General features: G+C 53.0%; 1 protein-coding gene across 6 annotated transcripts in view; it reads left to right on the forward strand.

Annotated features, from left to right (window-relative positions):
* Positions 1 to 21813, forward strand: part of MYLK (myosin light chain kinase) — a 199522-nt gene that overhangs the window by 117958 nt on the left and 59751 nt on the right. For 3 of the 6 annotated variants that reach the window (XM_031454585.2, XM_064494510.1, XM_064494504.1), the window contains exons 16-19: positions 162 to 1645; positions 5965 to 6015; positions 8664 to 8780; positions 17490 to 17576. In XM_031454585.2, coding sequence (XP_031310445.2) covers positions 162 to 1645; positions 5965 to 6015; positions 8664 to 8780; positions 17490 to 17576 — 1739 coding nt within the window. Of the gene's footprint in view, positions 1 to 161; positions 1646 to 5964; positions 6016 to 8663; positions 8781 to 9099; positions 9203 to 17489; positions 17577 to 21813 lie in introns of those variants that run through there. The other 3 variants (XM_064494515.1, XM_064494516.1, XM_031454592.2) reach the window with 2 other exon arrangements.

The raw sequence follows: 21813 nt of genomic DNA on the forward strand, positions 1-21813 counted from the left end.
CACCAATGTTCCCTTCTATAAACACCGCCTGGCCAGCTCCCCCCTCCTCTTCCCCTCCCCTCCGCCCTCCCTCCCTCGGGGATTTGCTCTCCCCTGACGTCTCTTTCTTACCCGGCCCCTTTTCCTCTTGCTACTTTCCTTTTTCCCTTCACTGGTTGCAGGGGGAGGGAGCCTGCCAGCTGTGAGGGCCTCTGCAGCCGAGGAGTTGGTGCTGATGGTGGTGACCACTATGGCAGCCTGAGGCCCGGCTGGCCAGCAAGAGGGCAGGGGTGGCCAGAGGAGGAGGACAGCGAAGACGTGCGCGGGGTGCTCAAGAGGCGTGTGGAGACACGGCAGCACACTGAGGAGGCCATCCGCCAGCAGGAGGTGGAGCAGCTGGACTTCCGTGACCTCCTGGGCAAGAAGGTGAGTACCAAGACTTTGTCTGAAGAGGACCTGAAGGAGATCCCAGCCGAGCAAATGGATTTCCGCGCCAACCTGCAGCGGCAAGTGAAGCCCAAGACGGTGTCAGAGGAAGAGAGGAAGGTGCACAGCCCCCAGCAGGTTGACTTCCGCTCCGTCCTGGCCAAGAAGGGGACTCCTAAGACCCCGTTGCCTGAGAAGGTACCACCTCCAAAACCTGCCACTCCAGATTTTCGCTCGGTGTTAGGCAGTAAGAAAAAATTACCAGCAGAGAATGGCAGCAACAATGCTGAGGCCTTGAATGCCAAGGCAGCAGAAAGTCCCAAGCCTGTGGGCAATGCCCAGCCTTTAGGGTTCCTGAAACCCGTGGGCAACACCAAGCCAGCCGAGACCCCCAAACCCTTGGGTAGCACCAAGCCAGCAGAGGCCCCCAAACTCTTGGGTAGCACCAAGCCAACTGAGACCCCCAAGCCCATGGGCAACACCAAGCCAGCTGAGACCCCCAAACCCCTGGGCAACGCCAAGCCAGCAGAGGCCCCCAAACCCGTGGGTAACACCAAGCCGGCCGAGACCCCCAAACCCTTGGGTAACACCAAGCTGGCTGAGACCCCCAAGCCCTTGGGCAACACCAAGCTGGCTGAGACCCCCAAACCCTTAGGTAACACCAAGCTGGCTGAGACCCCCAAACCCATGGGCAGTGCCAAGCCAGCTGAGACCCCCAAGCCCTTGGGTAACACCAAGCCAGCTGAGACCCCCAAACCCATGGGCAGTGCCAAGCCAGCTGAGACCCCCAAGCCCTTGGGTAACACCAAGCCAGCTGAGACCCCCAAACCCATGGGCAGTGCCAAGCCAGCTGAGACCCCCAAGCCCTTGGGTAACACCAAGCCAGCTGAGACCCCCAAACCCATGGGCAGTGCCAAGCCAGCCGAGACCCCCAAACCCATGGGCAATGCCAAGCCACCTGAGACTCCAAAACCAGCTGGGAAAGAGGAACTCAAAAAGGAAGTTAAGAATGATGTGAACTGCAAGAGGGGCCATGCTGGGGCCACAGAAAATGAAAAAAGACCAGAGAGCCAAGGGACAGTCCCAACCTTCAAGGAGAAGCTACAAGATGTCCATGTGGTGGAGGGTGAGAAGCTGCTGCTCCAGTGCCAGGTGTCCTCTGACCCCCCGGCCACCATCACCTGGACGCTGAATGGAAAGACCCTGAAGACCACCAAGTTCATCGTCCTCTCCCAAGAAGGTAACACGGTTGGGGCTGGGAGGAAGGGGGCTCTGTCCCAGCCACTGTCAGCTCCTGGAGCCCTGACTTGTTGATGGTGCTCGTAGCCCAGAGCCTGGGTGGGAATGGCCACTCTCTATGCCCCTCAATCATGGGATCTGTGCCCACTCAGGACCTTGGGCATTCATTCCATTGCTGGGGGTCAGGGATGGGAGTCTGGTCCTGAGGCACACGCCTGGGTCTCGCCATCTGTCCAGCAGAGACCCCTCATGGAACCCCCAGGTGTGGCTCCTCAGAGCAGCCCTGGGCCTGAGCTGATGCCCCAGCTCTGGCATCTAGAGGGCTCTGGTCACAGGCTTGAAAATGAGGGCACTGGGGCTGGGGCTGACCAGGGGATTGGGGCTGAGAACTGCCTTTGAAGGAGCATTTTAGGTTCAGGGCAGGGTATGCAGTGACAGGGCATGATGTGGGGGTCAACAGAAACTTAAACCTTGATAACACTGTGGGTTTGAAGGGGAAAATCCAAAAGCCTGAGCAGCCCCTGCGGCACACACAGGCGGACAGAGCCACTCACTTCCTAATTTGGATGAGACTTTTGTTTGCTGGTATTTCACATTCTTGGGTTGTGGGGAGAAGCGGGGGGGGGGGGGGGGGCCTAAATCCTGCCATCTGGGGCCTTTCAGGGCTTGGAGTTCTCAGATGGGTCAGTTTATACCTAGAGAAGAGGTGGGAGTGAGAGGGGTGTTTTCCCTTGACCCTCAGTTTGGTTTGCAATGTTTTTGTAAATCCCAAGTCTGGATGGGAGCTTCAAGGCCAGCAGGCGTCCCACACCCCACTCTGGTGGCCGGCACTGGAATAGAGTCCCGCCTGAGCTCCAGGCTAATGCTGGAGGCTCTGCACAGGGCAGAGTACAGAGCTCCCAGGAGGTGGCATTTTACCCTTGAAGGGTAGAGGGCGGCCCGAGTGGACAGGTTCTGTCAAATCCAGATCAGCTGAGACGTCAGAAGCACTCCCCCGGCCAGCTGCCCTCCCTCCTGTCCCCTGAGGGCACCCCTCTCCACCCTTCCCTCACCCCTCCTCTGGCATTCTTCCTTCCTCTTAAAAACCCAAATGATGCATTCGAAGACGATAGCATTATCCCTCTCAGCTCAGGAAGAAGTTTCTATCTTCACTCTGCAGCTCAGGCAGCAAATCTGTCACAGCTGAGCGTTTTGAATCTGCTGAAGGAGTAAAGGGGAAACTGGCCAGGAGAGAAAGAAATGGGGTATTTTCTGTTAATGTGTTGGCACGATAGCTTTTTCACGTGAAAATCCTCAGCTGGGTAGGGGCCTCCAGGGGTCATCTCATCCATCCCCCGCCTCTGCTAGTTCAGTCTGTCCACAAGCAGGAGGGAGTGGGGCATCACCATGGAGGGGGGCAGGTGAGATGTCCAAGCCTTCCCTGCCACCCCTGTGGGCCCTTCCCGGTTGGAAAGTTTTGTGGAAAACTGACCTAAAACCTTGACCGGGAGCATTTCCTGGGTTACCCTGTGGTGACCTCTCTGGGCAAGGATGCAGGGTGGGCAGCCGTTGTCCTTGGGACACGTACAGTCTCACAGGCCCACACAGTGTGAGGTCCATGGCTGTAACACCCTCAGGGAGGCTGATATTGAGACAACTGAGGGCAATGCTCACAGCCATGCCGCTGTTCTGGAAGTGGCATGGAAGTTGCAGAGCCACCAACAGCTGCTTATAAACAGTCCATGCAACAAAGCAGTGTAAGCAGACCTCAGCCCTGGTCTCAGAAACACACCTGAGCCCTTAGACACTGGCTGTTCACACCCAGCATGCCTTATGTGGTATCTGCTGGACACCGAGACCCTTTGACACTAGCTACCCCAGTAAGGCCAACCACAGAATCACCTCAGAGGGACAGTTTAGGGCCAAAGTTGAGGAAGAAGACATGATTAAAAGGCCAGTGCAGGGAGAGGTTAGAGAGAGACAGGAGTGGAGGGGTTGGAGAGGGTTGGAGGGTATTATGGAGAGAGCCCCAAATCCAACTTTAAAAAATATTCTGAATATTTGTAGTTCTCCTTTGAAAAGTAATAGCTTGCACTAATTGAACACCATGTGCCAGACACTGGCCCAGGCATCTTACACTTTTCACTCATATAATCTTCATAACCACTATACTGCCCATCTAACAGAGCAGCTAAGGACCTTGCCCAAGCTAGTTAGCAACAGAGCTGGGATTGGAACACGGGCAGTTGAGTTCCCAACCCTGGACCACTATGCTCTGTCACCTCTTCGTTAGTTCTTGTTAGTGTGTTGGCATACTTGTCCTTCCCTGATCAGCTCCCCAAGAGCATTGTCTGTCAAGGGAAAGTGCTAATGGCTATTTACCCCCAACACTGTCAACAGCTGTCCAGAGGCTGGAAGCCTGCTGGTGCCTTCTGGGCTTGTGAGTTTCAAGTATTTTCACTGCAGCGGAGGAAGCAGACCTCGAAACGGGCCTGTCCACCTTCCACAGCAGGGAGATGGCCTGGCCTCAAAACAGCAACGGCACTCTGTCCACCATCCCACCCCCTTCTCTAGAACTTCACTCTCCAAGTCCTTAAGAGTGGGGTGAAACACGGTCCCCAGGAGCAGGCCCGTGGTCAAGCCTTATCAGTAACCTTGTCAGCAGGCCCCATGGCAGGGAGTAGGGTCCTCTGAGAGGTGTAAGTGGGTCTGCTCTCAGTAGATCTGGAGAGAGAGAACACACACTCACAGTGATAAAACTCTTCCAGTCAAGTGCCGACGATGAGCTGCTGGGAGCAGAAGAGGGAACTGAGTGCTGGGGCCGCAGGGAAAGGCTGGTGGTGAAAGAGCTGTGTCCTGACCTGACCCTTGAAGGCAAGCAGGGCTCCCAGTGAGGAGAGGGAGGGCATGGGCTTTCCAGGCAGGGGAGCAGGCAGCAGCAGAGGCAAGCCCGCTCACAGAGTGGTCTGGGTGAAGAGGGAAGCATGGCCTGTTCCGTCCTCCATCATGCTAAGGAACTCAATTCTAAAGGCAGTAGGGCCATGTAAGAGTTGGGAATGGGGAGCAATGGACACAGCTGGGGTTTAGGGGTTTTGATTGATTCTGTGCCCAAACACAAGGAAGGAGCTTACTGAAGAGGTTGGAGAGAAAGGTGGTGAGGCCTGGACTAACAAGGTAGCCATGGCCACAGACAGGAAATAACCAGTTCAAGAAGCAAGGGTAGAATTAATAGAACCTGTTGCCTGGCTTAGTGGGGATAGGGGTAAAGAAGAGGAAGGAGTAGAGGACCACTGAGTGTCTGTGTGTGGGTGCCTAGGTCCCAGTGATGGCATCAGTGGGAACAAGGAGGCTGGTGTTTGAGGTGGTTTGTAGGGAGAAGGGGGTGCTAAGTGGGTTTCCCCATCCTTCACACCCCACTCAGCAACCTCTCCACCCACACCTCCTTGAACCCCTCTTGCTCCATTGCACTGAACCCCAGTCTGTTATCTAAGATCAAGATTGGATTCGTCCAAGAGCCCTTCCCAGACCATTGTCACCAGGGCCTTTGGCCATGACTGACTCTTGTGCTCTCTCCCCATCAATGTGTGTATCTGTGCATTTGCTGCTAGTGGATGCTGTTCATAGGTTTCAGGGGGACTTCTCTGAACCCTATAGCTTAGCTAGGGCTTGCCCGCAGGCCTCCCCTAGACACGATTATGTCCACTCCATTTAGGGCCGAGGAGAGCAGAAGAGGTGTGGTGGCAGTCAGATGGATCTGACTGTAAATTCTTGGAGGGATGTGTGGAGATGTCCTTGCTCTTCCTGCATCCCTGGAGCTGCTGGGCGGATGGTGTTCACTTACAACAGCTGGGTCTGCCCTCCGGGCCTGCAGGGTGGCCTCCCCAGGCCCCTCCTGGACCTCCGGCAGAGCTGCTCAGGCCTTGGCCGAGGAGTGGGAGGCCAGCGGCCGGCCAGTGAGCTTTGTGCTGCTCCTGAGAAGTGCTTTCATCTTTATGCCTTATTTCCTGTTGCCCGGGCCAGGCTTCTCTCCCTGGCAAACATTTCTCCCAATCTAATAATGAGGATTCATTTTTGTTGCTGTTGTCCACCAATGATTCATTTTTAATTGCCTTCAGTGTGGGATCTTGCAAAGGCTTTTTCAAAACCTGTGTAAGTCCGTCCTGCAAAACACAGGGATTTGTACAGCACCTACTGTGTGGGAGGCAGTATTCTGGCCCCTTTTGTTGTGTGCATAATCCACTTGAATTATGACTAGGAATTTTTTTTCCTTTTAGAAATTATATTAACTTTTTCAATGGTAGGTTATGTTTGATGAAGTGTTCATGACTTTCTCTTGCATAGATCCTGTCAGATCACCTGCCACAGAAATACGCCTTGGTCATTCTCAGAATGGTAAATTTTTTTTTTTCCGTGACTGCATTCCAGACTCAGGAAAAACATTCACAATAGACACAGTTGCTGCCCTCCGAGAGCTAGTGTTGGGGAGAGGTGTGTGTTCCAGGAATGGCCTTGGAAGACTTGCTCTGATGAAGGTGAATTTAGGGCACAGAAGAGGTCCATCTGTGGCTGGGGTTGCTTACAGGTGGCATGGAGGGCACCGTCCCTGAGGAGGTGACCTGGAGCTGAGTCACACTGTCCTGATATGCCAGGGGAACTAGGTCAGGAGACAGTGCTGACTGAGGACAGCCTCGGAGTAGAGCGTCTAGGGTTTGGGCCCCGCCTCTCCTCTCCCCACACACTCGGAAAAAGAGCAGGATGGAGTCTTCAGACTCAGTGGCCGTGAGGGCTCTCCCAGGGATGGTGCTAGCTGAGCCATTCATCGGATCCCTGGTTCTGTGGTGACCGCTCCCATCCCCCTTGCCTCCCTCTCAAAATTCCCCACCAGGCTGAGGCTTCTCAAAAAAACTCTGGGAAACAGTTTTTCTTCTGGAGGTCAGGAATAAGCTGTCCCACCGGAAATACCAGATTCTTCAATCTGGGCTAGCCCAGCCCAGGGCCTGCCGGGGCCCTCCCCCTGCCCACGCATGTGGCCAGGGGTCCAGGCCCTGAGCGGCTTGGAAAAGCTGCCTTCTCTGATGCTTTCCCCCCATCAGAGGGGAGGGCTGTGGTCTGCATGCTCCACCTCTCCTGGGGGGTCTCACTACTGTCCTTGCAGTTTGTGGCATTTGGGTTTAAGGCTGCAGGCACCTGGGGGCCTAAAGCTGAAAGGCAATCAAGGATTCGACCAGGATGTTCATTGGGAGTGGGGGATCTGCTGTCAGAGCCATAGCCTCAGACTGAGGGAAATGAGGGAGATGGGGTCTATTTCTTCTGAGCCTCAAGTCTGGGGGCCAGAGGTCATCTTCCCATTCCCTGCCCTCCCAGATGAATGAAAATTTCTCTCTCTAGAAGATAGTTACCCTCATTCCCCGATTCCTGTGCCTCATGGTTCTCACTCTCATGACACACGTCCTAAAAATCCAACCTAAATCCTTTCTGTGACAGTTCCTGCAAATTCTGTCTCCTGACCCCAGGGAGAAGAGGTCCTGACTCACTGCCCTCCCCTGTGGGAGAGCGTAGTGAGGCCCTTCCCGAAGGGGTGGTAGAAATGAGAGTGTAGGAGTGAGGGGCGCAGATCAGCTGTCCTGCCCCAGGGGGTCAGTAGGACCAGGTCTCCCTATCTAAGATTTTACTCAGGTGCCGAGAAGTAAAGAGAACTATTATGTCTCTGCATTCTCTTCCAGCCTCAGTGAGGTTCTCTGGCAGAACTGACGTCGCCCTCCTCTCTCTGAGTATCCTTGGATTTGTTAGTCACATCTATGCATCTGTCTGATGGGGGTGCTGGTACTTTTGAGACCAAAGGCCCTCTGGGAGCAGGGCCTGTTGGCCTTCCTCCTGGCCATGCAGCTCCACCTGTACACCTGGGATGCACACAGCTCAGCCCGCTCAGGGCCAACGGCTTGTGCTGCATAATGTGGTGGTAAGGGAGGTGGCCAAAAGCAGTGGCTCCAGGCGGCAGGATGCGTGCGGCTCTGGCTCTGTCCTCTTCCTCGTGTGATGACGGCTGCCCTGACAACAGGGCAGCTTTGGGCAGGACGCCATGCTGCTGGCTGGTATGTGTATCTGATGGCAGGAACTAGGGGACTGCTGCCCTCCTGTCTGGCCCAGCAGTCCCAGTCCTCAGCTGGCCCATCCTCACACTCCAAGGGAACCACCCAACCCAGGGAAGTAGCAAAGCCTGGGATGAGAGAGTTAGAATGGGTGAGGACCAGAATCCTGTGCATGCCCAGTCTGACCAGAAGAGGTATGCTTGGGCAGGGGTGGACTCATGGGGAAGAAGTCCATCCCACCCCTCTCTGAGGGGACCAAAACACCCTGCACTAAGGGAGACAGCCCCCCAGCACCCTTCTCCCAGCCCAGGGCCCCTCATTGTCCATAATTCTCAGCTCAGATACCATTTCTGGAAAGCCAGCTCCGGGGTTTCAGGCTGATCACCGTCTCCTCCCAACTGATCTTCCCACAGGCCAGTGTCCCTGCTGAACAGGGGCTCCTGCCCTCGCCCACCCACTTCTTTGTTCAAAGATCCTTTTCTAGGATGCATTCCCAGAATCAATGCTGTGCGCTGGGCGGAGCATCCTCACCTACCCCGTCCCTCCTGTAGTCTGTGCACTGTGCCTGACTGCTGCTTGTCTCTCCTGGTGATGCGCAGTGTGGGCGCCTGTGTGCATCTGCCCCTTCTGTTGCTCTCCAAAGGCAGAGACTATTTTTTTCTCTTCTTCTTACCTTTCCCTTATATCCCCATAAGAGAACTTGCTGGAAGTGGGGTTGGGTACCAGCAGATAGTGTATTTAGGGGTCAGTTATTTTGGACCTGAGTTTTCAGCAAAAAGTGCCCTGGCTTTGGTGGGGAGCGGGTGTTGATTCCCACAGGGCCTCTGACTTCCAGGCTTCCAAGGCTGCCCATGTGAGTAATGCTTGCCTGTGATGCTCCAGGTGTTAGGGCACGGATTGAACCCAGACCTGGTCTACTAAACAACTCTTCCTCTTCCTCTTCTTCCTCAGGCTCACTGTGCTCCGTTTCCATCGAGAAGGCACTGCCTGAGGACAGAGGTTTATACAAGTGTGTAGCCAAGAACAGCGCTGGCCAGGCCGAGTGCTCCTGCCAAGTCACCGTGGACGGTAGGTCGTGCCCACCCATCGCCGCCGCACATAGAGTCCTGCTTCTCAGCACTCCCTTCCTACCATTCCCGAACAGAACTGCACCCAAGGCTGCCACCCCTACTTAAGGCATTTGCTTTGTGAATGTCAAGCCATCTTCTGCAAAACAGTGAGACAGGAAGGAAAGCAGGAACTCTACTTGATGGTCCCTCCCCCGGCTGGGAGTAGGGCTGCTCATCTTGTCGGCCCCCCTCCCCAGTCCTGACCCCAACATGCCAGGCAGGGAAGCCGGACACAGGGCAGGAGGAGAAGAGACACACCCACAGGAAAATGACTACATAGTATTTTACAAGCCGCAGCAAACAAGTGTCAGTGCTGGCAGGACAGACCCTTGAGGAGGAGGACGGAGAGTGGGGTCCCTGTGGGGACACTTCCTCTGGAAGGTGAGTTGGGGCTGAGTTTTCGGGGAGAGGGGACAGGCCTGCCTCTGCAAGAAGAAATAAGTAATCATAATACAGCAGAGGAAGAGGGAGAGACATGTGGGGACAGAGGTCTGCCAGGTCTGAGTGGAGTTCCGTGTGAGGAGGGGCAAGTCCACGCTGTGAAGCGTGGGGATTTGTCCTAAAGAAATGCAGGCAGTGTATTTGTGACTCTCCTTTCTCTCCTCAGGATGGAGTGAGAACTAGAGACTTTGGGGTGGAACAAACCTTGTGATGGTTTAGGGTGGGAAACCCAGGCCATTCAGGGAGGGAAAGCAGCCCTCGTAAGTTTCCCTGCTCTACTTAGGGCCAAGCAGGACCAGACTACATTTTAAGACTTGCAATCCAGTGCCCTTTCTGGATTTTTATTTTGTTACTTTCCTGGAACTGTATAAAAAGGTAGTTTGGGGAAAACAATCTCTTGCCCTTGAAATGCCTGGTTCGTAACTATTGGTGACACGTTAAAAGCTAGTGTCCAAAAAAGGCATCTTGAAGACTAGCTTTGTGGTTCCTCTGACTCCTGAATATAACTACTTGGTTCTAAAACCCTAGCCTGTCTCACTGCCATTCCACAGGACGTGGAATCATTGTCCCTACTCTGGATTTTGTAATATGATTTCCTGATCATAAAAGCTGAGATCTGTGATACATAATGAATGGGAGAAAAGAAAAGACAGTCTTCAAAAGTCTCAAACACACACACACACACACACACACACACACACACAATGGCAATACAAACTAATTGACAGTAGCCAACAGTAAAGCTGACATTGCAGAATACTGTGTGTGTCTCCTCGGAGTTCGGGGAGTGCGTCTGTCACAGGGGCTCTCTGAGTCTAAGGGAGCAGATCTGATGGATCAGAGTGTGTAGTCAGCTCAGCAGAGGCTTGGAGCGCTTGTTCTGAGGCTCCGGGAAGGAGCTGCTGTTAGTGATTCCTCCTGTCACCACTCAGGTCAGAGCCCTGCTTTTCTCTAGACAGATGCTGCCATTTAAAAAATTGTGTTTCTGGGAACTTAACCCCATACTTGGGACCAGTGCTGGTTCCAACCGATCTATGAGGAAGCCCTGCCTGCTAATGAGGTCATCTGCTTTTGGAATCCCTGGCATCTTTGGGTCCTATTTACATGGCTAGCTGAAGGCAGGAGGACAATTCATTCTCCTTATCTGCAAAGTGTCAGCACCTTTTCCAGAAAGAGCAAACAGTTTATTTTTAAAACCTAACTTTGTTTTCAAAATAAAATTTCCTTTCCCCCAGTACAGAATACTCTGTGGGGAGGGGGATTCTTTTTTGTCTCTGATTCCTTCAGAGGGGCCTCTGTAGGGTTTGGCCTCAGGCTGCAGTTTGGAAGTTGGGTCTTAGGAGGAGAGCTAGGAAAGGAATCAGAGGAAGACCAGCTGAGATAACAGGACTGACTCCTGTTTTTCAAAGAGATAAAGGGCAGCCCCTTCCACACCCACTCTCTTCCCTGTTGCTATACAAGATCTGTCCACACCCTGCATGTGAGTGGCCTTCTTGCCACATTTAGCGTTATCTTTCCATCAAAAGCCACCTCTGGGCAAGGAGTAAAGGACTGCAGGCTCCTGAGCATCTTTCCCTGTGCTCCTCTCAGCTGAGTAGGCTTTAGGTCCTGCTCCGTCCCCAGTCCTCTCAGAGAGGGTCCCTGGGGCAGTAGTACCTGGCTTGGAGATCCAATAGATCCATGCACCCTTTGATGTTAAGGCAATATTTTGTGTGTTTGTGGATTAGAGCATTTTTCTGAGGAGAGAGTTTATAGTTTTTAATCAAATTCTTTAAAGAAGTCATGAATTAAAATACAATAAAGAACCGCTCGCCCTAAGAAGCAACCCTGACTGAATTTTCAAGTCCCATCATTGTGTGGGGCCATCCGTCTTTCCACCTATAAGCTGCCCCCTGGACCTCTGGATAGAACGATCCTACATCCCTCCCAAGGGGCTGCAAGGTCCCTCCGCACTCAGGGTGAGGACCACAGCTGATGCTGATGTCAGGCTGGCCCTGCATCGTCACTTGCTGTCACTCACCCAGCCTGTGCCAAACACCATTAAGACTATACTTCTGTGGCCAATATAATGATGTATTTCAAGACCTCATAAAAATGACTGGCTCATCGGCTGTTCGCTATTAGCCACACTACTTCCCTCTTATAGGAAAGACAGAGGGAGGTAGCTTTCACATTGCAGCACCTCTGGCTCTTTCAGTCATGCTGTTTGGGTTGTTTCTGTAAAGAAGAGGTGCTCCTGTGCATGTTCTTAATTATGGTCCTACTGCTGTCCTTTCCAAGCGCCGTAGCAGGCATGTCAGCTTGTACCACAGAAGGCAGTTGAAGCCTGGAGTGGGTAAGAACTTGCCAGAAAACTCACCCAGTAGGAGAAAACACTGACCTTCAAGGCCTGCCATGGCCAGAGACTTTTGTGCATTTTTAGTTTATGCAACAGATGAGCAGGGTATCTTTCTCAGTGGGAAAACCGAGGCTCAGCGAGGGTCAGCAGCCCTTCCCTGGTCACAAAGACATTACGCAGGAGATCCTGTGTCTCTGATCCCGAAGCCCAGGCCCTTCAAGTCACCCTGAGCAGGGAGTCACAGCCTGAGTTACCCTGGCAGGACTTGAACCCAGGTGTGCCTTGTTCCAGTGTCTGCACCTTTCCACGACCTGCAGGGCCTCCCTGTCTAGTGGAAAACATGACAGTGTCCGCTATCCAAGAGATCTGGGTCTCCCTTAGGGACAGCCCTTCCTGCTGGGAAGTCCTTCTGCACCTCTGGCCTGAGTAGCCCATTCCCTCTCATTCAGACCCAGGTGAGAAATGAGGAGGCAAAGCCTTTTGTAGGCCCCAGTGCCAGGACAGGGCAACGCAGGTGGCCCTTCCCAGACACCCAACTGAGGGCATGAGGCCTCAGCTACCAGTGAGGCCAGGGGCTTCATAACCATGGAGGGTGGTACATGTGTGTGGTAGAGGGTGGCGTTCCACTGGGCACCTGCACTGTCACTCATCCAACTGGTATGTCAGTGCCCACTCTGCCAGGCAGTGCTCCTGGGGCTGGAGTTAAAAGCAGTGAACAAAACAGAGATTCCTGTTCTCAAGGACTTTACATTTGAGTGAGGGAGAGACAAAAATATGGATGAACAGATATGTCATGTGATCTCAGGCAAAAACACGTGCTTTGAAGAGAGCGAAGCAGGGTGTTGGGGGAGGGATGCTGTTGTGGGAGAGGGTGTGGCCTTTCTGAGGAAGAGGCATTTGAATAGGGGCCTGAAGACTTATGGGAAGGAATCTCAGCAGGAGGAAGGAAGAGGTAAGGAACCGGAGCAAAGCCCTGAGCGAAGCTTGGGCCAGAGCACTCCCAGAAGGAGGAGCAAGGAGACCAGGGTGGCCGAGCCCTGGGTTGGGAGCAGAATGGGAGGAAATGAGGCTGAGGAGGACCAGCGTCCAGATCTGCAGGGCCTTGCAGACCATGACCAGGACACTGGATTTTATTCTAAGTGTGATGGAACAACACTGGATGCTGTAAAGGACCACTTAGGTAGGGGCCAGACCCAGGAGGGGTAAGAGGGAAGGCAGGGAGAGCAGATGGGAGTTTGCTGGGGTGGCCCAGGCAGGAGATGATGGCAGCTTACACTCCACGGAAGAGGTGGGAAATGATCAGATTTATCATATTTTGACAGTAAAGCAGATAGAATTTTCTGATGCATTGCAAACAGAGAGAGAGAGACAGCGATGTCAAAGGTGATCCTTGGTTTTCATGGGGGAGCGCAAGTCAATGGTGGTACTACCTACTGAGATCAGGGGGTGGGGGAACAGTCAAGAGTTTCGTGAAGTGAAGTTTAAGGATATCCATTAGACATCCAAGTGGGCATGTCACATAGAAAGGCATTTAGATGAATCTGGAGTGGAGGAGGGAGGTCAGGGTTGGAGGCAGGATATGAGGAGCCATCCACATGAGGCCACTGAATGCCCTGGGGTTAAATGTCCCTAGGGGTGGATGTGGATGGAGTAGGGAAAGAGAGACTCCAACACAGAAGTAAAGCAAGACGGAGGTCTGCGAAGGAGCCTGAGAAGGAATGGCCACAGTGAGACAGGAAGAAATCCAGGAGAGAGAGGAGTCCCAGAGGCTAGATAGTGATCATATCAATAAGAAAGGAATGATGGAGATCAGCGCTTCAAATGCTTCTGCCAAGTGGAATAAATGAGCCTGAGCATTGGCTGTTGGATTTGGTAACTCGGAGATAACTTGTAACCATGACAATGAAATTTAAAGCCTCATTTGAGGTGTACAGAGACCAAGTGATGTACTGAGGGCCACACAGCTAATACCTAGCTGGGTGGGAATTTAAACTCAAGTGTTGGCTCCTAACCACTGTGGTCACTGCTGTCGTGGCCAGGGAGCCTCTCTGATTATGGCTGAGCTGACTTTGACCCACTCTTCTTTTCTTGGCTTCTGTCTGCTCCCACTTTCGTGATTATTCTTTATATTATCACAGCCAGCTGATGTGTATTAGGCTGAACTAAATAAAATTGCCCCTTCAGTAGGTCAGAAACACTTGAATATTGGCAAGTGGTGGTTCAACCTGAAACAAGTGTATGAAACTTAGCATCGTGCCAGGCACGGACTGAGGACCCAGTAAATACCAGCTCTTACCCCACATCTCATTCACTCCTCTGTTGATGTATTATTATTCCCATTTTCCTGGTGAAGAAGGTCAGGAACTAGCCCAAGGACTCACAGTCACCCAACTGGAAAGCCAGAAAGGCACTTATCCTAACCAGAGCTCCCTCCCTCCTGATTATGCCAGCCTGCTGCTTGTTCCCAGGCAGAGAGAGAGGCCAGCCCCTCTGCCCTGCCTATGCATGGGGCTCCTGGAAGCTCAGACCCCTCCCAGAAGCCTCCCAAGACCTTATTCCCCCTGCCTAGGGTTACCTCTCTCGGGGGAGAGAGAAGAAATGCTGCCTTGGAGGGCTGAGCCCAGAGTGAGCCCAGGAGTGGAAGGGGTGAGGTGTTGTCCATAAAAGGACACGTTTTCCTCTCTATGTGGAGGCCCCCCACCTCCACACACCACCACCTTCCTCCCCCATGCTTCTCTGGGGGCACAAGAAAGCCAGCAAAGGACTCCAGCCCTGGGGCCCAGATCTAGAAATGGAGTTCAATTTCATCACAAAAACTGATTAAAATAGACAGAAAATACAGACTGCTCTTAAACTTTTATTACTATTATTTTTATCCCCTGGACAGCCGTGTGAGCACAGAGCTGTTTCTGATTAAGCACATGGTTGTGTCCCAGCCCACTTCTTCCTGCGGTTCTCACGGATGTCTGGTGGCTCGTGGCGCAGCACAGCCCCCAGGGGGCGGGGGCGCTGCAGAGGGAAGAGGGGGCTCGGTCCCACCCCTGTGGGTTTCCAATTCTGGGTGTGTGCCTGGTTTGACAGGGAAGCTTGAGCCCCTTTCCTCACTGCCAGATGGAAAGATAAGGTGCAGAGAACGTCTACAAACAACGCTTAAAGCACATGACAGTGGTGTACTTACTTGTCAGTGTAAAGCTAGCACTCAAGAGCTGTGGAGGGACGCAGAGGCAGGAAACATGCAGTAGGGGCAGGGCAGGGAGGGCTTTCTGAAGGTGGAGGATTTTAAAGCAGATTTGGGAAGGAGGCAAGGAAATGTGGCGAACAGGAGAAATGAATGAATAGGTAAATGATGGGTTTTCTGCCCTGCATTCTCTCCCTTGAGCCTTGTAAGGCTGTGAGGTGGAGAAGATGAGTGTCATTCCCTCAGTATAGATGTGGATCTAGAGACCCGGGGCAGCTGAAGTGATTTGCCCAGGATCCCAGGACTGTTGATGACAAAGCCGAAACCAGAGCCCTCCTCTCTCTGTCCCTGCTCTAACACGAGTGGAGGAAGAGCCCAACACCCCCTACCAAGGAGAGCAGGAATCTCAGTCCCTGTCTCCCTTCTTTCAGGAACCCAGGAAAACTGGGCCTCTCAGCATCCGATCCTTTGCTTGCTCATGCCTCCGTTTACCCATCAGTTAAAAAAAAAACAATCTCAATCCTTCTTTATCTCCCTCCTCTGATGCCCCAACACCGACCTGGAAAAAGACAGCAAAAAGAGTGCTGAAGCCAAGGAACAGGGAACTGTCCAAACATACTCTGCCCACTCCTCCTATTCCTGAAAAGGGGGAAAACAAACAAATTTCTGGGTGCGCCTTTCTTTAAATTGTCATCGGTGCTGTCAGAAGGACTGGTCTTAAAGGAAAAGAGGAAGGAAAGGCCTGGTTTATGGCTTCCTGATCCACAAATATCAAGGGAAGCATGGACAGGTTTTCCTGACTCTAGGAATAGTCCCTGAGGCCCTCCTGTCCCCCACCCCACCTCTACATGCCCTTGTACGTACACACACACACACACACACACACACACACACACACACACACAGAGAGAGAGAGAGAAAATGAAATCATCCCCTTCCCCATGGGATGTCCTGCTCCTCCATCCATGTCCACATGGAACCTGGGGTGTGGGTGGCCCACTCAGGAGACAGGACACGGGCCATGTCAGCTACGGATGGCAGGACCCCGACTCAGCACCTGGGGCTCTTTTATGGAAGGTGGCAGGGTAGGGGGGCCGGGTTATCAAGTGCTGCTTAAAGGGATCCTTTCCAGCTTTGTTCTCTCAGCCCCATCCCCTGTCATATAATGCTAGGAGGTTCTACTTAAGGATGACACTTAATCATTCCTGTAATTACATGAGGACAGCTCTTGGCCGACTGCAGTAGGGAATTGTTCCTGCAGTCCTGCAGTCCTGCAGTCCTGTGAGCCTCGGAGCTGCCAGGAGCCTGGACAGTGCCTGCCTCGAGCCTCTGTTCCCGGATTACCCAGCTAATGGAGAGTGGGCAGGCTTTGGGTTGGGAAGGAAGCCGACTGGTGTGAAGGAATTTATATGGACAGACCCACATTCTGGAACAGGAAAGGGACCCAAATGCCATATAGAAAGAACAATGCATCCAGATGGAAGCACCAGGAGTCTGCTTGCCGGGGAGTGTATGTGCCCAGCCCCTAAAGCCCCAGGAGCCCTGTCTAGGAGACAGCGCTGCTGTTAGCAGCCGGACTTTCCCCACCTTGGAGGCGGGGACAGGGAGATGGCCCTTCCTCCCCAGCCAGGCCACAAGAATGTGGCCAAGCCTCAGCTGGAAAGTCCCACCCCTCCTTCTCCCCCTGTGCTTCCTCTTCAGGAGCAGGAAAAGGATACACAGGAAGTGGCTCTGAGGGGGAGGCTCCCCCCAAGCACGCTCCCTGAAGAGAGCTTCTTGTGGGGAAGATGCTGGAGTGTAGTGATAGCGGTGCAGCCAGCCCCTTCTTATCCTGCTCCCTGGGTGATTTCCCTGCAGCTTCCTAGAGTCCATTCTCCTTGGGGCCCAGTGAGGGCCTTTTCTGCCCAGTTGAGCCCAGCACGATGTTACCCCACTGCCCCAGCACCGTCCACACTTGGTGTGAACGTGAAAGAAGAGGGAGAGGAGAGGGCAGGCCTGAGGAGCCGTGCACTCATCCCCGCAGGATTTCAGCTCTGCCCGGAGGCTGCATCTGTGGGGCTTCACTGGACCTGCTCTGGGCGGGGACGGTGCAGAAGCCCCCACGACGGGTCCAAGGCTTAGTCCAGAGTGGGTGAGGCATGCCGGCCTGGAGGGCTGACCGTCAGTGCCCATCTGTACAAGGGAGTCTGAGAAATCAGAGGCTGCAAGCCCCCCACCAGACCAAGAGCAACAACCCTGTCCCCACTCCCTGTCCAAGAAGCCTCTCTACACAGAGCACTATGCTTTCGGAAATCCAGAGTGTTTAGCCTGAGTGAGTTAAGACTCAATGAAAGGAAAAGAAGGGGAGAGGTGAGCAGAGGGGTGCCTGCTGTCCCCAAGTCTGGCCAATGATGTGATTCTGGCGGCCTGGGCCTGCTGCCGAGGAGAAAGCATTAACTAGCGCCCTCCCAGCATAGCCTGTCCACCCGTCTTCAGCACAACTGCTCTCCACCTGATTTATAAAGCCTCGCGGACGGACCCTCCTTCTTTGGTGCTCTTGTGAGGAAGGTGCTGGCTGCAGGCACCATCTGCCCGGGGGTGCTGAGGGCCCTCAGAGTGGAGCGGGAAGAGGGGACTATCCCTGCGGTTGAGGTGGGCTTTCTACTGTGGTGCCTCCTCTGCTCCTTTCCCTGGGCAGCTGCTGACTCACATTGTTGCTCATTCTGTTCCAGATGCCCCCGCCAGTGAGAATGCCAAGGCCCCGGAGATGAAAGCCCGGAGGCCAAAGAGCTCGCTTCCTCCCGTGCTGGGAACAGAGAGTAAGTACTTGTTCAGCTCTTCCAGGCAGACCCCGGGCTGAGGGCCAGCATCGGAGGCTCCCACTTCCTTGCCCGTGCTCCCCGGAGCCTGGCCCCTGCCCTCACCCTCGTGCCCGATGAGCTCCTGGTGACCAAGCTGGTGGCCTTTTCTCACCCTTCCCATCTCCCTGCAGCCTGAGTGGTGTTACACCTCCCCGTCCTCTCTCAGTCTCACTCAGGCCCCTGGGAAAGCTCCCGAATCTCCCCCAAGTGAGTCTTTCCTGCCTGGTGGACCTTCCTACATCGTGGCTCTGGTTGGAGTGCCCAGTGGTCTCCAAAGCCCACCAGTCCCGTCCAAGTGACCTTCCCACACGGTGCTGCCTGGGCTCACCCCGCACATCCAGACGTCCAGCCTCAGTGGCTCTTTCCACGTGCTGCCCCCAGCTCCTTTACCCCCATCCTATCCTCAAGCCAAACTGAGCTCCTCCTCGTGCACCGGACATCCCTGTGTTCCTCCCTTTGTGCCTTTACTCTGGCACCTCTCTCGTGGGACAGACTCCCACAGAAAAGGCATCTCATCCCCAAGTTTGTCCTTGCTGTGGCTGAGTGGAGCTCTTCCCTCCAGTGAGCACCCCCCCAGTACCCCTTTCTGCCATTGACTGTCTCCTCCGCAGTGTCACGGTGACGTGTCTGTGTCTCAGCCCCCTTCCTCCTTTGTGAGTTCCCTGGGCCTCTTACTGGGCCAACTCACACATGCACCTTTCAGGATGATGGTGCCATGCCTGTTCACAGAAGAGCTTTACCAGCATCTATTGGAACCAACTTATAGCTGTGGTCTTAATAGCCAAGTGGGGAAGGGGCTTCCACTGTGACTCTGTACAGTTGTTTCCCTCTTTTGGGATCTCTGCTTCCCCCAGGGCCCCCTTATCTTTCAGGCCAGGGCCTAGGGTTCTCAATGCTTTTATGGGCCCACAAAAATATTTCAATATCTTATAAAATCAGAAGAAAGACTACCCATACTGATAAAGGAAAGTGAGCTAGGTTAATTCAAAGGCTGCCTCTCTTCTTCCATTACAAGGCGGTGTTCTATAGCTTAGTTTTATTCCCATCTCTTCTTATCAAAGCAACATACTTATCTTCCCAATGAGGAGCTTGGTTTCCTTGCACACATACCAGCCAGGCTGTCAGGGGGATGCTCAGCCTTCAGGATGCCAGGGCAGCCAAATGGGAATGATAATTTTTTATGGATAACCACTGGGGAGCCTCAGATTATCAAGGGTGACGTTTAGTAAGCTCTTGGAAATGCATAAACAATTCTAAGAAAAATCTAGTGAGAATTGGGTTAATGATTTTGCCTTCCAAAAGGATTTCTTGTGCCTGTGCTGTTAGTTCTGGGGAAACGTCAGCGGAAGAGACGTGGGATCTTAGAAGAGCACCAAGTGATGGTGAACTAGGGTCCAATGTGGTTGTTCGCCTCTCGTGGGGGCAGAAGCAGGAGCGTGTGGAGTTTGAGCTGGGAGGCTAGCAGCCTCCTGTCCTCAGCTGTGGCACGTCCATTCCAGTGAGATCCCAAGGGAAGTGAGATGGAGTCAGAGGAGAGCAGTAAAAGAGGAAAACAAGCTAGAGACAGTGAGCAGACCCGGGACTTGGGCTCAGTGCCCTGGAGAAGAGAGGGCTGTGGAAAACCCCGGTCAACTTGTTATCCTGCAGTTCTGGGGCAGGGCCTCTCAACCCTGGCTGTATATTAGGTTCACCTGGGGGGCTTTTACAAACACTGCTGCCCAGCCACACCCTAGACTAATTAGATCAGAAGCTCTGGTGCTGGGATCCAGGCCTCAGTACTTGTTTAAGTTCCTGGGCCAGTCCAGGGTGCTGTCAGGCAGGCTGGTAGCCAGCTGTCCCAGGGGAAGCCTGGTGCCCTTGCACCGTTGGTCTTGAGAAGCAGAAAGGGGCTCCTCTACAGCCTCCGTTAAATGTGGAACCACCTCAGGGTCCCTCAGGCCCAGTCTTCAGAGTATCTCCATCACCTGCCTTTAGGGAGGGAGCAAATGCTCTGTGGTGGAGGCTGGATGCCAGAGTTCTTTCCCCTCCAGAGGGAGCAGGGATTGGGGCTCGGTTGGAGCTGCTTAGGGGGAGGGGAGGGGCCGGCTGAAAATGCTTCATCTCTGTAGCAAATACATTCGTAACTGCCTTAACTCCAAAGGACACTGCTTGTCTGTGGAAGGGGAATTTCAGTCTGTGTGCAAAGCCTTCAAGTTGGAGTTACAGACAGATGCCTTACTCCCAAAAGAATGGAAGTGTGTGTTTCCATGTACAGTGATGACCATGTTGAATCCCTCTGCCAGCCCACTTCCTACCCGCCCATCACCACAACCTGTCACCCTCCCCACCCCAGATGCTGCGAGCATTAGCAGGGTGGCTGCCATTGCTCCTCCACCTGCTTACACAGTGTGCTCGTGTGCTTCAGAAACCTGCAGAGTTCCCTGGGTGCCTGCACAACACCATGGGGCTTCCTTCCCAGCAGGCTCTGAGAAGGCGGCCGCCCAGAGAGAAGAAATGAAAGGGCTATCTTTTAGGTCTGCACCCCCAGTTCTTTTCCCACTTTGGGGGATTAATGTATTATTTATGAATTATATATAAGTTAAACATGCATGCCTTGTTTAAACTTTTTAAACAGTACAGAAATATACCAAGGATAATGTGAAAGCTCGCTTTCATCTTACCCTTAAGTCCACTCACCTCCTCAAATTTGGTCACAATTACTTTTTTCTGAATATTCACATATACACATGCAAATGTATCCATTGGGTTTTTTTCCCCACAGAGATGGAATTACACAGTCTGTCCACCTCTGCAACGTGCCTTTTTCTCTTAGCATTGCCGTCCCCCGTCCCAGACACCTCTGATTCCGTGAGAAAGCCCAGATTCTCATGTCGCTGAGTGGTCTGGCTGTGTATGTGTGTTCATGTTTGTCAAGAGCTGGGAAGTACCTAATCTAACCAGGAAATCCATCTTTCCTCCAGTGACCAAGGGAAGGCTGAGTGGTTTCCTTGTCAAACAGATGGTAGCCAGATCACTGTCTGTGTGCCCTCCCCTCCCCAGCTCGGAATTTCGGTCCTGTGAGGGAGCTGTCAGGTGTGAGAGTGGACAGTGCTCATCCACACTGGCCTGAGGGGCCCTGGGGACCCCGCCACCGCTGAGCTCTGGGGAGCATGAGGGAAACACCAAGTCAATTTGCCCCATCCTGAGGGGCCAGATGAGGGAAAACTGATAAAAGTACAAGTCCACCTACCAGACACCAGCTCGCAAGTACAGGCATGAGTAGGGGGTGGTCTGGGAAGATTTCAGGATGAGGGAAACTCTAGGCCAGGTTCCAGGTTATGAAGGAGAGGAGGAATGTGCTTTGGTTGAGGGGAGGGGAGACAGGAGGGAGAAGCTGCACAGGAGCTGCGTGAATATTGTTAGGCCGCCACTTAGGGGAGCATCTGCTCGCCATACAAACAAGAGTTTCTTGGGCACCCACATAGACGGCAGCATCTTAGGTGCTCAGTCCATGTCACTTCAGGCATGTCTCACTCACCTGAGCTACAAGTGGTTGTTCCCATTTTACAGATGGGCAAAGCTGAGTCTTAGAGAACTACGCTGTCCTGCCCAGAGTCTCACAGCTAGTAAGATGGGGAACTGTGAGGGCAACCCTGATCTACATTCCTCCCACACCGCCTGGGCCTCGCGCGGTCTCAGGGCCATCCCTTGTGCTGTCCACACAGTCTGGGCAGTGCCCACCAAGGGGCAGAGGTCTGGCTGCCGTAAGAGCTGGGGGGAAAAGAGGGTGACAGCCGGCATGTGTCCCTGGACCTTGAGACCTGTCAGAGTGCTTGCCTGCATACCTCTCAAAGGGAATTTTTTTTTATAACTTTGATATAATTTCAAATTTACAGAAAAGGTGCAAGAATAGTACAAGAAACTCTTGTACACCCTTTACTTAGAATCAACAAGTATTTACATTTTGTGCCATTGTTTTATCATTTTCTATGTGTAAACTCATATATATATTCACCATTCATCAAATACTCATATCTCTATATATAGTGTGTGTGTATATATATATATATACACACACACTATATATACACTGTATTCATGTATATTCACCAGTCATCATATAGATATATTTGTATCTGTACATATATGTATATATTCACAATTTATGAATAGAGACTTCATGCTCTTGGCCTCTAAATATTTTATGTGTATCTCC

This window comes from Camelus dromedarius, chromosome 2, assembly GCF_036321535.1.
Source record: "Camelus dromedarius isolate mCamDro1 chromosome 2, mCamDro1.pat, whole genome shotgun sequence".
Taxonomy (NCBI): Eukaryota; Metazoa; Chordata; class Mammalia; order Artiodactyla; family Camelidae; genus Camelus; species Camelus dromedarius.